Raw genomic sequence first — 20634 nt, 5'->3', positions numbered from 1 at the left:
CATTTGGGAAGTGAAACAGTGGACGGAAGACCGCTGTCTCTCTACCTCTCTTCTCTCTCTGTGTAACTTTGACTTTCAAATAAATAGATAAAACGTGTTGTGATGATAAACTTGGCACAGGCATATTAAAAATATGGCCAGATGGGGCCGGTGCTGTGGCATAGCGGGTAAAGCCGCCACCTGCAGTGCCATATACCATATGGGTGCCTGTTTGAGTCCTGGCTGTTCCACTTTGATCCAGCTCTGTGCTATGGCCTGGGAAAGTAGTAGAAGATGGCTCAAGTCCTTTTTCCTCTGTGCCCATGTGGTAGACCTGGAAGAAGCTCCCGGCTCCTGGCTTTAGATTGGTGCAGCTCTGCTATTGCGACCAACTGGGGAGTAAACCAGCAGATAGAAGACCTCCCCCCTCCATCTCTCTCCCTCTCTCCCCCTCTCTCTCCCTCTTCCTCTCTTTCTCTTTCTGTGTAACTCTTATTTTCAAATAAGAATTAAATCTCTGTGTGTGTGTGTGTGTGTGTGTGTGTGTGTGTGTGTTTTGACAGGTAGAGTGGATAGAGAGAGAGAGAGACAGAGAGAAAGGTCTTCCTTTGCCGTTGGTTCACCCTCCAATGGCCACCGCGGCTGGCGCGCTGCGGCCAGCGCACCGCGCTGATCCAATGGCAAGAGCCAGGTACTTATCCTGGTCTCCCATGGGGTGCAGGGCCCGAGGACTTGGACCATCCTCCACTGCACTCCCTGGCCACAGCAGAGAGCTGACCTGGAAGAGGGGCATCCGGGACAGAATCCAGCGCCCCGACCGGGACTAGAACCCGGTGTGCCGGCGCCGCAAGGTGGAGGATTAGCCTAGTGAGCCATGGCGCCGGCCCAGTAATTAAATCTTAAAAAACAAGTACGGCCCACATGGTTTTTCAAGATTGAAATATAACCCACATAAAGTATCACATGACTTAGAAATAAATGTTCTTGAAATTTAAGGACTATAAAAATGATTTGAAGGAATACAGTACTGGGAGATTAAGCAGTTAAGAGACTATTTCCATAATCCTAATAAGGGGTAGTAACTTTTATTGTGGCGGTAGTAACTATGATGGAGATAATTGGGAGAACTTGCAGAAGGTAAAACTGGTAATAATTAGTGATTCACTCAGTGTTTGATTTCTAGTTTTTATTTATTTTTTTAAAGATTTATTTTATTTATTTGAAAGACAGTTACAGAGAGAGGTAGAGACAGAGAAGTCTTCCATCCACTGGTTCACTCCCCAGCTGGCTGCAACAGCTGGAGTTGCACCTACCCAAAGCTAGGAGCGTCTTCTGGGTCTCCCACGTGGACTCAGGGGCCCAATGACTTGAACTTCTACTGCTTTCCCAGGCCATAGCAGAGTGCTGGATAGGAAGTGGAGCAGCCGGGACTAGAACCGGCGCCCATATGGGATGCCAGCACTGCAGGCCAGGGCATTAGCCTGCTATGCCACAGTGCCAGCCCCTGATTTCTAGTTTTTAAACTTCTGTTTGAGTAACTGGATAGATGAATATTGGTGTCATGCATCTCTACTAGAGAATAAGGAAGAGAGACAGCATAGCAGGTTTAGATTTGTATTTAATGAATTTGGTCTTCCTGAGAAACATTCACATGAAAACATTTAGGCAGTGGGTTCCTGGTCTCAACATCAATAAGAGACATATGGTAACCAGTTTCGTACATAGGTGACATCTGAACCTGTGGAATCGGAGAGTAGCAGAGAAGGTGAGGTTTTTTTCTCCCATATGTTTTTGGAGTTATAGGAAATTAAGGGACATGGTATTTGGGAGAGTGAAAAGCCTCTCTGTGAGAACTTTGTAAAGGAAGTGGACCAGGCAAAAAGGTGAAAAGAAAATTCATTGAAGAAATTAAGAATGCATGGGAATTGGTCATTCTAAAGGACTAAGTAGAAAGATTTTGTAGGCAGTGCAGCAGAAGAAAATGTGTTCATCTGAAAGCATACAAGGTAATATGGGCAGGAAATTAAAGCAGACTTTGCAAACTTGAGCTCACATCAGAATTACCAGCTTGTTAAAGCACGATTGCTGAGTCCACCCCCAGAATTTCTAATTTAGGATGTCTGGGGTAGGTCCTGAGAATTTGCATTTCCACAAGTTTCCATAATGCTGATGCTGCCATTTGAAGAATCGTACTTTGAGAATTGAAGGGTAGGTTGAAATCTGAAGTTCCTAAACCTGGTTATTTTACTGATGTGACCCTTTTTTTTTCCTTTTTTTAAGATTTATTTGAAAAGCAGTGTTACTGAGAAGAGGTAGAGGAGATGGGGTGGGAGAGAGAGAGAGTGAGAGTGAATTTGAATCTAACATCTGCTGGTTCACTCTGCAAATGGCTCCAATAGCCAGGCCTGTACCAGGCCTGTACCAGGCATGAACCAGGCACGAACCAGGCATGAACCAGGCCTGAGCCAGGAGCTTTGTTCAGGTCTTCCAGATGGCTTGCACGCACATTATCAGGGGGATGGATTGGAAGTGGGAGCAGCTGAGACACCTAAATGTGATGACAGAATTGCAGGTGGAGGCTTTACCTGCCAGGCCACAACACTGCTCCTCCAACCAGCATCTTAACCACTATACCATTTGCACTACATCATTTGGATAATTTCCTTAAATTTCTAAAAAAATTTTTATTTCTTTGAGAGGCAGAGACACAGAAAATTTCCATCCTCTGGTTCATTCTCTAAATGGTCTCAGCAGCCCTGGGCTGGGACTAAAGCTGGGAGTTGAGACCTAAATGCAGGTCTCCTGTGTGTGTACCAGAGAACTGGTTACCTGAGCTTCATAGGAACTTCATTAGCAGAAAGCTGGAGTTGGAAGTGAAGCCAAGTGTTGAACCCAGGCACTCTGATATGGGACATGGGTATCCCAATCCACATCTTTACCATTAAAATGCCCGCCCTCAGATGGTTTCCTGATTCACTCATAATTTGCAATTTGCTCAGTTTTGTATAATTTTATATTTTTTAAAGATTTATTTTATTTATTTGGAAGAGATACAGAGAGAGAGATCTTCCATCTACTGGTTCATTCCCCAGATGGCTGCAATGGTTAGGGCTGGGCAAGGCCAGAGCCAGGAGCCAGGAGCTTTTCCAGGTCTCATTTATGGGTGGCATGGGCCTAAACACTTGGGTCATCTTTTGCTGCTTTTTCTAGGCTGTTAGCAGGGAGCTGGATCAGAAGTAGAGCAGCTGAGATATAAACCAGCACCCATGTTGGCTGTCAGTGCCACAGGTGGCGGCATTACTCATTATGCCATGTGTAATTTACTTTTGATCCCTCCTTTGGCGATTTTACTTCAGGGCTTATATTTTCCATTTCTCTATGTTATATTTCTTTCATTTTAAAGCCTAACTAGTTTTTTTTTTCTCCCGAATACTAGTATCTTGTTCTTTACCGATTTTTATCTACTTATGTAATCATTTAAAACAAACTGTTTCAAGTATACTGTTTTTCTTAGTGTATGATGTGTGATTTAGTTTTTGATTCTGAGGATCTTTAGCGGAATTGTATTTTCTTCTCTGAGAATCTCTGGGGATAATCTTGTATTTACTCTGCTAGACTTTCTACTGCACCACCAGCCTTTTACGTTTCCTAATATATTTCTTAATTTATTGCCTTCGGGACTCTTATTCCGAAGAGAAGAGAAAATTCAGAATCCAGACATTCGTGTTTCAATGTTAGAACTCCTGATGAAAGACAAGCTTCCATTGTTGATGTACTCACCAGCAAGGAGGTGGTGAACCAAATGAAGACTCCACTTACTTCAAAAAGATTAGAGCAGAAAAATTTGTCAGTGCATTAAAGAAATAGGCCAATTGTAACTCATTTCACTGTGCTGGCTTTAAAAGAAAATGGTTGATATGCTGAGACGCCCTCATTACTTTTGAAATGTATGTCTTGTGAATTAACAGCTACATATAGATTTCTTAGTCTGCAGCCTGCAATTAGTCTGCATTTGTGTCTATACATTTCTGAACCTTGTTTACAGAATAAGTAGAACATATAGCAAGCTAAAATCAAAGTAAGAATCTTGCTGATGGACAGCAAAATGAGAGCTGTGTACAATGTTGCTATAGGATCTTTTTTCTCTTCAGTGTAATCCTTTATTGGATTGTCTGTTTTTTACTCATTGATTTGTAGTGCTTTTTATAATCTGGCTATGAATTTTTTTCATACATGTATTGCAGATACTCTTATATTTAGCTTACTAGTTTATACTTAGTGATTTTTTTTTTAATAAACTGAAGTTGTTTCTTTTAGTTTAGTCTGTTTTATCAATTTTCCCCCCTTTTATGCTTAGTGCTTTTTGTGCTTATTAGAAAATGTATTTCAGTCTTTTCCTCCTTAGTTAATGGTTAAAATATTTTTCCTTAGAAATTCAGAAGTCTTGCTTTTTCAAGTTTCATGTATATCAAAATTTTTCAAGAAATTGAATGTTATATATTTTATGTATTTGGTTTATGAAGAAAGATTGTATGAGTTAATATTTGTAAGCAGAAAACCACTGCTACTAAACTGAAATTGTTTCTTTAGTTCAACAACAGATATTTAACTGTAATTTGTAAACATGTACTGTCCTTCCTTTATGCTTCATAATCAATGAAAGCTAAAAATTGATCATGTAGTTTATAAAGATTTATTTATTTGAAGGTCATTGTTAAACAGAGAGAGGAGAGGCCGGGGCGGGGGGTGTGTGTGTCTTCCATCTTCTGGTTCACAACCCAATTTCTGCAATAGCCAGAGCTGAGCCCATCCGAAGCCAGGAGCCAGGAACTTTGAGCTTCTAGGCCTCACCCACATGGGTGTAGGGTCCCAAGGACTTGGGGCCATCTTCTACACTGCTTTCTCAGGCCACAGCAGAGAGCTGAATTGGAAGTGGAGCAGCTGGGACTAGAACTGGCGCCCATATAGGATGCTGGCACTGCAGGCGGCAGCTTTACCCGCTGTGCCACAACACCCCTCCCCAGTAGTTACTTTTGATGAACATACTCGGTCCTTACCCAAGTGTTTAAGACTGTTCTGCTTTTTTTTTTGCTTTGCAAATAGCTAGATTTAAAAAAAACAAATTCCCCTTACTAAATCAAACTTTAATTCCATTTTTAAAGAACAATTCATTATTAATTGTGGCTGCAAATATCATTGACTTAGCAAAATAGTTTTTCAGGTTTAGTTAATGGTCCTGTATAGTTGTTGGGAGTCTCAGGCCACAAGAAAGAGAAGAGAAAACAAATACCTCTCCCTGGAAAGACATACGTGGGGAAAGCAGCAACATACTGTTTTTGTTTGTATCCTACTTACTTACGCAGACATTACTTGCTGCTTAGGAGGCTAAGGCTTTAGTCTTTTTCTTATCAGACATGGGTTTAGGTAAGGATTGCTGATTCTGTGAAGAAAACAGTGAACTGTTGAAACACAAATTTACATGATCTGCTTAGGCTAGTAAGTCCTGACTCTGGTTCCATAATAAGCACTGATTTCTCTGATCAGTTAATTTAAGTACTTGGCTTTGTATCGCAAGAAATAGGTTAAGATACCTTTAAATAAGACTAAGAAATGTAAATACTATTTAATCTCCAAACTTGTTTCATTAAGTAATTAAGCAATACCTTAGATTAACTCTTGAGACTTAGCAAATTTAAAGAAAATTCATCTGAAGTCTTGATAGCTATCCATGTAAACTTCTTCACTTGGAATTCTTTAGTTCAAAAAAGAACCTGGAGTCTTTTGCTTTCAGTCACGTTGGAGTAACTGGAACTAGACTTTCTTTGCTGTCAGTGAATTTTAGATAGTGGACAACAGGTACAACAGGATTGTGATCTCAGAAGAGAAATGAAGTGAACCCTGTTAATCACCATAGCTTTCTTCTAGACTGTATGAGGAGAGGGTGATGGCGCTCAAGCAAACATGACAGAACTGCTGAGTCGAAGAGACAGAGATCCAGGTTTGGGAAGGCTGAGACAATTGGAAGGGACAGAGGGCAGAATGTGGGAGTGAAGGGAGGTATGTGGATGTTTGAGTGATAGAGAATCCTTGTTGAATGCCAGGCATTTTCGGGGAATTTGACACTGGAGGAGAAGTACCCTCCCAGTAAAGCTAATCTATTCTAGTGTAAGGGTTACTCTGCACTCATCCTAATGAAACTTTAAAACAAGCTCCAAAATGATGTAACTGATTTGAAAGTAGCGTCTTCCTAAAAATGGGATCTGGTACTTTAGAGCAATAAAACAAAATTCTAGTGCTCATAATGTCAAGCATCCAATCAGAAGTTGGTACATATAGAACAAGCCATAAAAATGTGTCTGGCTCATAAATAACCAGCTGAAAATTCAGTAGTAGAAACAGAATTTTAAAATGACAGAAATGATGAATTTAGTAGCTGTGGACTTTGAAACAGCTTCTAAAAGTATTTCTGGAAGGCGCCACGGCTCACTAGGCTAATCCTCCACCTGCGGCGCCGGCACCCCGGGTTCTAGTCGGTTTCTCCTCTTCCAGTCCAGCTCTCTGCTGTGGCCCAGGAGTGCAGTGGAGGATGGCCCAAGTGCTTGGGCCTTGCACCCGCATGGGAGACCAGGTGGAAGCACCTGGCTCCTGGCTTCGGATCGGCGCAGTGTGCCGGCTGCAGCAAACTGGCAGTAGCAGCCACTTCGGGGGTGAACCAATGGAAGGAACACCTTTCTCTCTGTCTCTCTCTCTCTCTCACTGTCTAACTCTGCCTGTCAAAAAAATAAAAAGTATTTCTAACTATTTCAAGGGAAACATGAGTATACTAAGAGAAACAGATGACAGAGAATCAAATGAATCTTGTAGATTAAGATCTTAAAATGCGTGGGATATTCATAGAACATTGTATTCTACAGAAGAAAACAATGAATTTGAAAGCAGCAGAAAAATGAAGCATATAGAAAAAAATACTGAAAAAAAATAAACATAGTTTAATAACTGGAGGGACAAAATCAAGCAGTCCAAACATGTGTAAGTAAAGTCCCAGTAGGGAAAGGTACCATAGGGGAGCACAAATATATCTTGGGGCCGATTCTGTGCCTTCAGTAAATCTCTGCCTTCAGCACTGGCATTCCATATGGGCCCCAGTTTGTGTCGCAGATGCTCCTCTTCCGATCCAGCTCTCTGCTATGGCCTGGGAAGCCATAGAAAATGGCCCAAGTGCTTAGGTCCCTGCACCAGTGTGAGAGAACCAGAAGAAGCTCCTGGCTCCTGACTTTGGATTGGCCCAGTTCCACCTATTGCAGCCAATTGGGGAGTGAACCTGCAGATGGAAGACCTTTCTAGTCTTTCCTTCTCTCTGTAACCCTTACCTTTCAAACAAACAAAAACTTAAGTATATTTAATATAAACACATATTTACAGTTAAATATAATTAAATAAACATTATATATTGTGATTATATATATTTTATAGAGATATTAACTTCTGATTGGATTGCATATATTTAATAGAAATATATTGGATATATGTATATCTGAAGAGATAATTTCCAGAAATGGTCCAAATAGTGTGGTAATCATGAACTCACATTCCAACTTCTGTGAGCCACAGACAGGATACACACAAGGAAAACCATGCCATAATCAAATTGTTGAAACCTAGGAATGCACAGCAAATCTTAAAAATAGCTTGGGGGGTAGGGAGAGGTGAAATCATATTTCAACTAGAGGAGTAAAGATAAGCATGGGGAGAAATTTCTTGCCTGAAACTTAAAGCTAGATCTGGAGAAAGATCTTTAAAGTGCTGGGAGAAAATATGTTTGGAATTTAATATAGAACTTAAAAGTAAGGTCAAATGTAGTCTATGTGAACTAAAGCTGATGACATTTGTTAGTGGCAGATTTTCATTTCAAAAAGTGGTAAAGGAAATTGTTCAGAATTGAGGAAAATGGTATTATTTGGAAACCTGGATCTGTACAACGTAGTAAACATGTAGACATACGACTTCCCCTCTTGTTTTCTTCAATTTTGAAGATTATTGACTTTGTAAAGCAAGATACTAATTATTTTGGGGGGAGGGTTCTAGTGTATGGGAGGAGTGAAGCCTCCAAGAATACCACAAAGGATAGCATAAGGGAAATAGAAATATACATTAGAAGGTTCCTGTTTATATCTGAGTGGATTTTTTTTTTTAATTTATTTATTTGTTAGAGGGAGAGACAGAGACATCTTTCACCCACTGGTTTACTCCCAAGATGACCGCAACAGCTGGAGCTGGGCCTGGCCAGAGCCAGGAGCCAGGAGCCAGGAGCCAGGAGCTTCTTCTGGGTCTCCCATGTGGATGGCAGGGGCCCAAACACTTGGACCATCTTCTACTGCTTTACACAAGGCCATTAGCAGGGAACTGGATCAGAACTGGAGCAGCTGCTACGTGAACTGATAGCCATATGGGATGTGGGCACTGCAGGCAGTGGCATAACCTGCTATGCCAAAACTCTGGCCCCTACCTGAATAGTTTATTTTTTAAATCCTTTTTATTTTTATTTATTTGAAAGAATTACAGAGAGAGTAGAAAGAGAGAGGTCTTCCATCAGCTGGTTCATTCCCCAAATGGCCACAGTGGCCAGAGCCGAGCTAAACCGAAGTCAGGAATCAGGAGCTTCTTCTGGGTCTCCCACATGGGTGCAGGACTTGGGGCCATCTTCTGCTTTCCCAGGCTATAACAGAGAGCTGGATCAGAAGTGGAGCAACCAGGACTAGAACAGTGCCCATATGGGATGCTGGCGCTTCAGGCCTGGGCTTTAACCCACCATGCCACAGACTAGCCCCAACCTTAATGTTTCAGTATATTATTTGAAGGTATCCTGTGGTAAGTCAAATATTCATATTCATTTTGTTAACCCAAAGCAGTTGCTTAAAAATGTAAATAAAGGTTGAAAGCATACAATGTAAATAAAACAGCACACACAAATAATCCGAATGAAGCTGGGACAAAAAGGAACAGAGACTAAATGAAGCAAGTAGGAAACAAATAGGCTGGCGCCGTGACTCATTTGCGACGCTGGCAAACCGGTTTCTAGTCCCGGTTGGGGCGCCGGATTCTGTCCCGGTTGCCCCTCTTCCAGGCCAGCTCTCTGCTGTGGCCAGGGAGTGCGGTGGAGGATGGCCCAAGTGCTTGGGCCCTGCACCCCATGGGAGACCAGGATAAGTACCTGGCTCCTGCCATCGGATCAGCACGGCGCAGCGGCCATTGGTGGGTGAACCAATGGCAAAGGAAGACCTTTCTCTCTCTCTCTCTCTCTCTCTCTCTCTCTCACTGTCCACTCTGCCTGTCAAAAAGAAAAAAGAAAAAAAGGAAACAAATAACAAGATGGTGGATTTAGCCGTATCAATAATTTTAAGTGGAAATGGCATAAAGATTCCAATTAAAAAGGAAGCCTCATTTATTTGATGTTTGTTTATTTTTAAGTGGATTTTTAAGTGTTTTTTTTTTTTTTTTTTTTTTTTTTTTTTTTTTTTTTTTACTTGAGAGGTAGAGTTACAGACAGCGAGAGGGAGAGACAGAAATTCTTCCCTCTGTTAGTTCACTCCTTAAATGGCTGCAACGTCTGAAGCTGTGCCGATCCAAAGCCAGGAGCCAGGAGCTTCTTCCTGATCCCCAATCTGGGTGCAGAGGCCAAGCACTTGGGCCATCTTCCACTACTTTCCCAGGCCATAGCAGAAAGCTGGATTGGAAGAGGAGCAGCCAGGACTAGAACCAGCAGCCATATGGGATGCTGGCACTTCAGGCTGGGGCTTTAACCCGCTGCGCCACAGGGCCACAGTGCCAGCCCCTATTTGATGTTTATAATAAACCCATTTTAAATATAAAATAATAGATTAAAAAGGTGGAAAAATATATATGCATACAAACGGTAATCATAAAATGGAGTGACTGTATAATATTAGAAAAAAAGTAGATTATGGGATAAAGATTATTACCACAGGCAAAGAGAGGTGTTTTATAATGGTAAAGGGAGCATTTTATCAAGAAAAATAATCTATACAAAAAATTTGAAAACATACAGCTTAAAAATGAATAGAGCTAAACAGAAAGAGGTGAGGACAGCACCATGTTTGTTTTAAGTCAGCATTGTTCACAGTATCCCAAATATGGAATCAACCAATATGTCCATCATCTGATGGATGGATAAAGGAAATATGGTATATATACACAATGGAAAATTATTGCACTTTTAAAAAGAATGATATTCTACCATTTCAGCAAAATGGATGGAACTGGAAGTTGCCATATTGAATGACAAAAGTTGGAAATAAAAAGAAATACCATGTTTTCTCTTATGTGTGGTAGATAAAATTTGAAAAGAAAAAGTAATGCCTTGTGCGTATCAGTATTGCTGCAAATTAGTTTTGTTAATCTTGTGCTTTAAAATTGATTTAATTTATTTGAAATGCAGACTTACAGAGAGATAGAGGTCTTTCATCATTTCATTTTACTCCGCAAATGGCCACAAGAACTGGAGCTGGGTCAGCCAAAAGCCAGGAGCTTCTTTAGGGTCCTCTGCATGTGTGGCCATCCTGGCACTTATATAAGGTCCAGCATCACAGATGGTGGCTTAACTCACTAAGCCCCCATTCTTTTATACCAGAGGTTAAGAATGTTAGACTACAAGAGATTGAATTTTCTGTGACTACTTTAAAACTTAATGTATGTAAGTAAATGGTCATCTTTCTATTCAATTATTGTTAATAATCCTTGCCTATATCCTTGCTAACCTGGTGTCTTTTTGCATTTTACTTGTTAAACTTAATATTTGGTGAAGCATTAAGCCTTTAATAAAGTCTCAAAAACTAATAAAAGAGGGATGAAGCCATAATTACGTTGATTTCATTCCTTTTTCTGTAATTGTTTATACAGTAGAAAACCAGTAAGAATACAGAACAGGTGTTGGTGGATTCTGGCCCATTGGCTAAGTATTCTGTTACGTTTTATTTATTTGAAAGACAGAATTACAGAGAGGTAGAGCCAAAGAGAAAGGTCTTCCATCTGCTGGTTAATTCCCCAAATGACCATAACTGGCCAGAGTTGAGCTGAAGTCAGGAGCCAGGAGTTTCTTCTGGGTCTCCCATTCGAGTTCAGGGGCTCACGGACTTAGGCCATCTTGTGCTGATTTCCCAGGTCATAGCAGAGAACTGGATTGGAAGTGGAGCAACTGAGATTTGAACTGGTGCCCATATGGGATGCTGGCGCTGGAGGCCAGGCTTTATCCTGCTGCACCTCAGCCTGGCCCCACTTTTTTTTTTTTTTTTAATTAACCATAAGCTAAGAGTAATGTTTATGTTTTTTTTGGTTGTGACTAAAAAAGGAACAATATTTTTGTGACACAGAAAATTTAAAAGAAATTCAGATTTCGTTGTCCATACATAAAATGCTTGAACACAGTTTTGCCATTCATTTATTGCTGTTTTCCTGTTGTAACTACAGTATTTAGTAGTTGTTTTAGAGAGCATATAACCCCGGTGTCTAAACTGTTTATGTGACCCTTAAAGAGAAAGTTAGTACGTTCAGAGTGTAAGCGTTAGTAACGTCAACTAACTTGATCGAAATGACATATGGAACATTTTTCTCAACAGCAACATTATTTTCACGTTTGCATGAAATAGTCACCAAGATAAACTAAATATTGGGTTCTAAAACAACCATCTGTTAATAGGAAAATATTGAAATTATATGGAGTAAGTTCTTTTGACTTAATTGGAACTCAAAAAAGGAAGAACGTTAAATAATTAGGAAAGTAAAAACCCAAATATTTTGGAAAGCAATGTTTAACATAAATCAAAGATGTTATCACAAGGATGGGCCATCAAAGAAGGAGGTACCTTTCTGTGAAGGGAGGAGAGACTTCCACTTTGATTATGGCCTTGTCTAAATACGATCAGAGTTTGTGAACTCAAGAGGCTTCCATAGCCTTGGCAGCTCATGACAAGAGCCTCGGGTGTTACTGATGCCATAAATAAGAGTGTCAGTTGTTAAATCAACAACGGGATTCAATGTGTACCTACTCCCCATGTAGGATCTCTGTCCTTAATGTGTCGTACTATGTGAATTAACAGTATAACTAGTACTCAAACAGTACTTTATACTTTGTGTATCTGTATGGGTGCAAACTGTTGAAATCTTTACTTAGTATATATACTAAGTTGATTTTTCTGTATATAAAGATAATTGAAAATGAATCTTGATGAAGGGTGGGATGGGAGAAGAGGGAGTGGGAGATGGGATGGTTGGGAGTGGGAGGGAGGTTATGGGGGGGAAAAGCTGCTAGTTGTACTTTGGAAATTTATATTTATTAAATAAAAGTTGGAAAAATAGAAGTTATCACAAGGAACACTTGAAAGTATTGTGAACTGAGTTAAAATTTGTGAAGTTCAGCTAAAACTGTACTTAAAGTTATAGTCTTAAATGTTTGTATTAGAAAAGAAAAAAAAATTCCAAATGAATAAACTTCTAGCCATAACTAGTAAGTTAAACCTCACGTAGACAGAAGAAAGGAAATTTTAAAGACGAGAACAAAAACTCAGTGACAGAAGATAAGAACTATTGAAAAATTAATAAAACCAATAGATGTTCCATTTATCCAAATGTGTGCCAGCCCCTGGAAGAAAAACATTCCAGAAGTGTATCTCCATAGAGTTGCATGTTCACTGTGGGCTGGTCAATTCTGGTTATTGTTAGTGTTAAACGGTAAGATTTAAATAAGACTAAACTGTGTGCTAAGATAATTTATTTTCATCAGTGGTTCTTAGGGTAAAATGGGAGTCACTTGGAGGGTTTGATAAACTGCAAACTGCTGGGCCCCAATTTGGGTGTTTCTTCTGAATCCGTGGGTTGGGTATAGGGTTGAAAATTTGTATTTTCGGCCTGCGCCTTGGCTCACCAAGCTAATCCTTCGTCTGTGGTGCCAGCACCCTGGGTTCTAGTCATGGTTGGGGTGCCGTATTCTGTCCTGGTTGCTCCTCTTCCATTCCAGCTCTTTGCTGTGGCCCGGGAGTACAGTGGAGGATGGCCCAGGTCCTTGGGCCCTGCGCCTATATGGGAGACCAGGAGAAGCACCTGGCTCCTGGCTTCAGATCGGTGCAGCGCCGGCTGTAGCAGCCATTTTGGGGATGAACCAACTGAAGGAAGGCCTTTCTCTCTGTCTCTCTCTCACTAACTCTGCCTGTCAAAAAAAAAAAAAAAAAAAGAAGAAAAATTGCATTTTCAAGAAGGTGGTATTTATATTAAGAACTACTGTTGTACTATAATAAATAAGTTATCATAGGAAACAAAATTTATTGTCTAAGATGTAAATTAATGAAACTAATGTCTAAGAAACAAACTTAATTTTCTTTCTTTTTTTTTTTTAAATTTATTTATTTGAAAGAGTTATAGAGAAAGATAGAGACAGAGAGAGGTCTTCCATCCGCTGGTTCACTCCTCAACTGGCAACAACAGCTGAAAGCTGAGCCCATCCAAAGCTAGGAGCCAGGAGCTTCTTCAGGGTCTCCCACGTGGCTACAGGGGCCCAAGGACTTGGGCCAGCCTCCGCTGCTTTCCCAGCTGCATTAGCAGGGATCAGGACTGGAAGTGGAGCAGCTGGGACTCCTATGGGCACCCATATGAGATGCTAGCCCTGCAGGCAGATGCTTAACCTTCTGTGCCACAGCACTGGCCCATATATATATATATAAAATTTTTTATTTAAAGATTTATTTATTTGAAAGGTATAGTGGCTGAGAAGGAGAGAGACACATACATACAGAAAGATCTGTCCCTTGGTTCACTCCCCAAATGGTCACAAGGATGGGGATTGAGCCAGACAGAAGCAGGAAACAGGAACCCTATCTGGGTCTCCCACATGGGTGGCAGGTTTCCAAGTTCTTGGGCCATCTTCTCTCTTTCCCAGCTGCATTAACAAGGATCTGCATTGGAAGCATAAAGGGCCAGGACACAAAGGGAGTTTAAACATGGGATCTGACCTCTCCAGGCAGCTGCTTAACCTGCTGCTGTACAACGCTGGCCCTGATTATATTTACTTAACAATAGAACAAATCCCACTGCCTGCTAATGTGCCTGGGAAAGTAGCAGATGGCTCAAGTGCTTGGGCCCCTGCCATGCAGTTTGGAGAACTGGATGAAGCTCCTGGCTTGAGCTTGGCCAAGTGCTGGTTATTGTGGCCTTTGGGGAGTGAACCAGTGGGTGGAAGAGCCATCTCTTACTGTAACTCTGATTTTCAAATAAATAAATAAATCTTTTTTGTTTAAAATAAACAAGCTCTGATTAAAAAAAAATTCCTTTAATAATAATTTAATATCAGTGTAGCGTAACTTCTTAAAAAAGATTTATTTATTTGAACGACAAAGTTACAGAGAGAGAGAGAGAGAGAGAGAGAGATACATCTTCCATACACTGCATCATTTCCTAGGTGACCACATTGGCCAGAGCTGGGCTGGTATAAATTCAGGAGCTTTTCCTGGGTCTCTGATGTGGATGCCAGAGGCCCAAGGACTTGACCTTCTTCTGATGCTTTTCCAGGCGCATTAGCAGGGAGCTGTGTCGGAAGTGGAACAGCCAGAACTTAAACCTGTGCCCATATGGGAAGCTGGTGTCCCAGCTGGTGGTGTTACCTGCTACACCATGAAGCCAGCCTTAGCATAACTTTTTTTTTTTTTTTTAAGATTTATTTTATCTATTTGAAAGACAAAGTTACAGAGAGGGGCGGAGACAGAGGGAGAGAGATCTTCCCACTGCTGGTTCACTCCCCAAATGTCTGCAGTGGCTGGACCTGAGCCAATTGGAAGCCGAGTCAGGAGCTTCTTCCGGGTCTCTCACATAGGTGCAGGGCCCCAAGGACTTGAGCCATCCTCTGCTGCTTTCGCAGACACATTAGCAGGGTGCTGGATTAGAAGTGGAGCAGCCGATGCCCATATAGGATGCTGGTGCTGCAGGCCAGGGCTTTAACCCACTGCACCACAGCCCCAGCCGCTAGCATATTTTATGTTATATGCTCTTTTAATTAAAAACTTTTACATAAGCACATACTTAGCCAAGGCCTCCATGGAATCAGGATCATCAGTGTCACAGTCTTCCACATTCACATCTTGTCCCACTGGGAGATGTTCAGGGGCAATAACATGCATGCAGCTGTCACTTCTTATGATAACATTGCCTTATTCTGTATATCTCATGAAGGACTTGCCTCAGGCTATTGTAGAATTAACTTTGATTATAATCTTTCAGATCCACCCTCATTTAGTGGGCCCTTGTTGCTGACATTTTTGCATTTGATAATAGTTGTTATGTGACATGTCTGCATTTGATACAATGTGATTCATTTATCCTAATACTTTTCCTTGAAGTTAAAATTCAGAACTCAATTGTAAAAAAAAAAAAAAAAAAAGGATGCCTGCAATGAAAAACCAAAAGAACTTCTTCATTAAAAGGTGGTTGGTTTTTGCCCATATTCCTTCTTCCCCTCCTTCCACCAGCCCATATAGTTCCTCGAATTTCAGATCTTGAATCTCTTAGAGGATCAAATGTGACAATATGGTTAATTTAGTATGTCAGCCTAAATTAGTTTTATAATTAAAAAACAACAACTTGTTTTTCAGCTAATGGGAATGACAACAAGAAATTTAAAGGAGATAGACCTCCCTGTTCGCCTTCCCGTGTTCTCCATCTTCGCAAAATTCCCTGTGATGTCACCGAAGCAGAGGTCATATCATTAGGTCTACCATTTGGCAAAGTAACTAATCTTTTGATGTTGAAAGGCAAAAGCCAGGTATGTTATATTTAAAGGTTTAACACAGCATCTCTGGGTGATAGTGCTACAGATTTTATTTTCTTGAGTTTTGTTGTATTTTCTAAATCTTATTCATTCAATGAACATAAATTGGGTTTTTGTTTTAAGATTTATTTATTTGAAAGGCAGAGTGAGGGTGGGAAGAAGTTCTACTGGCTGGTTTACTCCTCAAATGCCCTGGACAGCCAGGCTGGTCCAGGCCAAAGTCAGGAGCTTGGACTCCGTTCAAGTCTCTCATGTGGGAGGGGCCCATATACTTGGACCACTGTCATGGGCCTTCCCAGAACCATGAGCAGGAAAAATTAGAAAGCCACGTAGCTATATCTTGAACTGGCACTCTGATATCAGATGTAAGCATTCGAGGAAACATTTTCAGTTGCTTTGCCACAGTGCCTACCCCATAAATCAGGTTTTTATTATTATTTTTTTTAATTTTATTTTTTTATTTTTTTATTTTTTATTTATTTTTTTTTTTGATAGGCAGAGTGGACAGTGAGAGAGAGAGACAGAGAGAAAGGTCTTCCTTTTGCCGTTGGTTCACCCTCCAATGGCCGCCGCGGCCAGCGCGATGCGGCTGGCGCACCGCGCTGATCCGTTGGCAGGAGCCAGGAGCCAGGTGCTTTTCCTGGTCTCCCATGGGGTGCAGGGCCCAAGCACCTGGGCCATCCTCCACTGCACTCCCTGGCCACAGCAGAGGGCTGGCCTGGAAGAGGGGCAACCGGGACAGAATCCGGCGCCCCGACCGGGACTAGAACCCGGTGTGCCGGCGCCGCAAGGCGGAGGATTAGCCTAGTGAGCCGCGGCGCCGGCCTATTTTATTTTTTATTTTTTTGACAGGCAGAGTGGACAGTGAGAGAGATTGAGACAGAGAGAAAGGTCTTCCTTTGCCGTTGGTTCACCCTCCAATGGCCGCCGCAGCTGGCACACCGCGCTGATCCAAAGGCAGGAGCCAGGTGCTTCTCCTGGTCTCCCATGGGGTGCAGGGCCCAAGTACTTGGGCCATCCTCCACTGCACTCCCTGGCCACAGCAGAGGGCTGGCCTGGAAGAGGGGCAACTGGGACAGAATGCGGCGCCCCAACCGGGACCAGAACCCGGTGTGCCGGCGCCGCAAGGAGGAGGATTAGCCTAGTGAGCTGCGGCGCCGGCCTAAATCAGTTTTTAAAGTAGAATTTTTTTTTTTTTGGAATGAGAGAAAGCAACAGCATAGTTTATAAAAATATCCTACCATTATTTGAATACCCTGAGAGAAATGATATAAATTATGCTTAATTTGACAAATTAAGGACCCATTAAGTCTTACAAAATCTAAATAGAAATATATAGTATTGTCAAAAGGCAAAATTACAACAAATTTTAAAGATCAAATTGGCTTTTACTTGGATTCCAAAAGCAAGCAACACCTCGTTCAATAAAGTAGAATGTGTGTTTAACTGAGCATGTCCAAACCATTGGTGTTTGTAAGGTCGAAATAAGGAAACAGAACAATGTGTGTGTGTTTTAAGGTTTATTTATTTGAAGGACAAGTTACAGAGAGACAGAGGCAGAGAGGTCTTATATCTGCTGGTTCATTCCCCAGATGGCCACAATGGCTGGAGCTGTGCCAATCTGAAGCCAGGAGCTTCTTTTGGGTCTCCCATATGGGTGCAAGGGCCCGAGAAATTGGGCCACCTTCTGCTTTCCCAGACTGTAACAGAGAGCTGGATCAGAAGTGGCACAGCTGGGGCCTGAACTGGCGCCCATATGGGATGCGGGCACTGCATCCTACTATGCCACAGCACCGGCTCCAGAACAATGTTTTAAATACTGGAACAGTTAGTTGCTGCTGGTCACTTTTTTAGGATTAAAGCAGAAGGGACTTCTTTATTCTCATTAAATAGATTGTCTTTGATTGATAGCTGTGACTCTTTTCAGGAAAAAGAGATCTGTTTGGGGATTTACCTTCTTTGCCTAAAATAAGTGACTCCAGTTTGGTTTGGTCTGATTCAGTGGGGCCTACTCCAAAACAATGACCTCTCATAAATTTTGACACAGTGTATCTTAGTTAGCAAATTAATATGTTGGTTTTGATTTTTTGAAAGAGATTGGAAGTTTCTTTCATTTTGAAAGTAACAGATTTTTCCTAAATAAGGCAACTTTGTGGTGACCATGACAAAAATATAATACTTGCATGGGACAAGCAACCTTTTTTGTCCTCTGTACCCACACACAATCAGCACAGAAGGCTTCTGTTAATTCACAAAGGGCGGGGATTTCTCCGCAGTAGCAGGTAGTCAGTTTTGTAGCACACTGATATGTGCCCCAAGTCACTTCAGTTCTGACACTGTCTGCCAACTGTAAACTGGAGGTCCAGTTTCCCAGACTGCCTCCCAACCCCCACTTTAGATGCTCGTCATGCTTCTATAAATGGTTCTCACAACTTCCTTCTTAGGTTCAATTAATTTGCTAGAGGAGCTCAACAGAATTCAGAGGGACACTACATTTAAACCAACTGGTTTATTATGCAGTAGATTATATTACTAAGCATACAGATAGAGATGTATAAGGTGGGATATGAGGAGGGAGCACAGAGCTTCCTTACCCTCTCCACTTGCACCACCCTCCAGGAATCTCTGCATGTTCAGTTGTCTGTATGCTCTCCAGATCCTGTCTTTTGGGTTTGTATGGGGGCTTCATTACATGGGCATGATTAATTTAATCCTTGCCATTGGTGATGACCTTTAGCCTCTGTGCTCTCTCTAGGGGTTAGGGTTGGGGCTGAAAATTCCAACTGTCTAATTATGCCTTAATCTTTCTGGTCATCAGACCACATCCTGAAGATTCCTAGGGACTTTCTGCCTTCAAAGAGCTTATTAGCAGATTCCAAGGATTTAGGAGTTCTATGCAAGACCAAATATATATTGCACAATATCATACTTGTTGTATGGATTTGAATGATCACGTGCTTCCTTGTTTCCACTCACTGAGTGAGCCCTGCAGTTCTCTCTGAGGTTTTGGTTGGCCTGAAAGTCCTCTCGACACTGAGCGTTACCGTGTATAAGAGGACAGCAAATCGCAGTCCATTGTGCTGTGTCACTATGCTGCTTCTGCTTTTCATAAATAAGATTACATTTATAAGTAAATAGATTGGTATGCATGAAAGAGACTGGATGACATTTAATTCAGTGCACTATCTCTGGCAGACTATTTCATCAATATACCGTTTATTGCACTTGAAGTTATTACTAAGAGCCAGAGAGTTGTACATGCCTTATAAGGTGTTAGGCCCTGTGTTTACACATTTATCTTACATTTGTTCGAGATAATGCATGCTAGCCACATAGAAACATAGTTTCTGCTACTGAGCATTATAAGGTTTGTATGATTTGGAATGATTGACATGGGTGGATCTAACGGTTAATGGCCTATGAGAGAGGCAGTGGCAACTTCCCAATTTTCTTTGTCTCTGCTGTTGATTCTGAATTTATTTTATCTGTAAGCTAACTTAAACTATTAGATTAATTGTTTGTCTTTAGTTCATAAATCCTATTTAGAAAACATTTCTTTGATAATATGATTTGGCAAGAAATTTTAATGTGAGTCACAAAAGCTGCTTGTGGGTGATAACTCTTCCTGGAGACTTTTGGAAGTACAGTGTTATAAGGGGAATGGGAATTATTTTCACTAGTCTTTGGGTAGTGACTTTTGGCTTTAATCTTCATCCCACAATTTGAATATTGAGCCCTTTGACTAGATACCTTGAAAAAATGTAATTCCTTTACCAGATTCCATATGGAAAAAAATTATTTTTACACATAAGTTTAGCTTCTTTATAGTTTCCAAAACAACTTCATGTAACAAGAATCATGTATTCCAAAGAATTAAGTAGCTTTTCCTTTATGATATTGATGTTAAAAATTGAGTTAGCTGTTAACATTCATCAGGAGTTAGCAGAAATAGTTCTTACCATAAGTAAATGTTGTTAAAATAAGATTTAAAAATTGAAAAATGATTAAAACCATGGCAGGAGCCGCGGCTCACTAGGCTAATCCTCCGCCTAGCGGCGCCGACACACCGGGTTCTAGTCCCAGTGGGGGCGCCGGATTCTGTCCCGGTTGCCCCTCTTCCAGGCCAGCTCTCTGCTGTGGCCAGGGAGTGCAGTGGAGGATGGCCCAAGTGCTTGGGCCCTGCACCCCATGGGAGACCAGGAGAAGCACCTGGCTCCTGGCTCCTGCCATCGGATCAGCGCGGTGCGCCGGCTGCAGCGCGCCGGCCGCGGCAGCCATTGGAGGGTGAACCAACGGCAAAGGAAGACCTTTCTCTCTGTCTCTCTCTCTCTCACTGTCCACTCTGCCTGTCAAAAAATAAAAAAAATAAAAAAAAAAAATAAAACCAGATAGAAAGTATTGCTATTACATATACTTCTTTGGTCACCTTTCGCATTTTGTCTTAGGAGAGAAAGAATGTTACTAATAAAATTGTGTAGTTACCTTTTAGGTTGTATATGTGAGTTGAAGTCCCATTTTATCCCTTTAAGATAGTGGAATTTTATATGTTTGTTGTGTATTGAATGATTTGTGATATTTGTTCACTATCAAATGACCAATAGCACCACCTCAGAATATGATTAGTTCAGTTGAACATTTAATAGGTTCATTTGTTACATTTGGATCATATACTTGTGCATCATATTTAAAATTTGTCTAGTTAGTATTCCCTTACCAAACTACATGTGACAGTATTTGATACCTGAGTTTGATTTATAGATACTTGCCATTTCTTGTGTGCAACACATTTTGTTATTAATAAGAACATACTTTTTTAAAAGAAAGATTTG

The 20634-nt window shown here is 41.1% G+C and overlaps 1 protein-coding gene across 8 annotated transcripts in view; it reads left to right on the top strand.

The window, feature by feature from the left end:
• PTBP3 (polypyrimidine tract binding protein 3) overlaps positions 1-20634 on the top strand; it is a 108862-nt gene that overhangs the window by 40476 nt on the left and 47752 nt on the right. For 5 of the 8 annotated variants that reach the window (XM_051843126.3, XM_051843121.3, XM_051843113.3 and 2 more), the window contains one exon: positions 15630-15799. The exons of the other annotated variants lie outside the window; for them this stretch is intronic. In XM_051843126.3, the coding sequence (XP_051699086.1) occupies positions 15630-15799 (170 nt within the window). The remainder of the gene's footprint in view (positions 1-15629; positions 15800-20634) is intronic. 8 annotated transcript variants of the gene reach the window in all.

The sequence above is a fragment of the Oryctolagus cuniculus genome, chromosome 1 (genome assembly GCF_051225735.1).
Source record: "Oryctolagus cuniculus isolate XC-2025 breed Fujian yellow rabbit chromosome 1, ASM5122573v1, whole genome shotgun sequence".
NCBI lineage: Eukaryota > Metazoa > Chordata > Mammalia > Lagomorpha > Leporidae > Oryctolagus > Oryctolagus cuniculus.
Note: the sequence above shows the minus strand (reverse complement) of the source record. Positions and strands in the feature narration are given on the sequence as shown.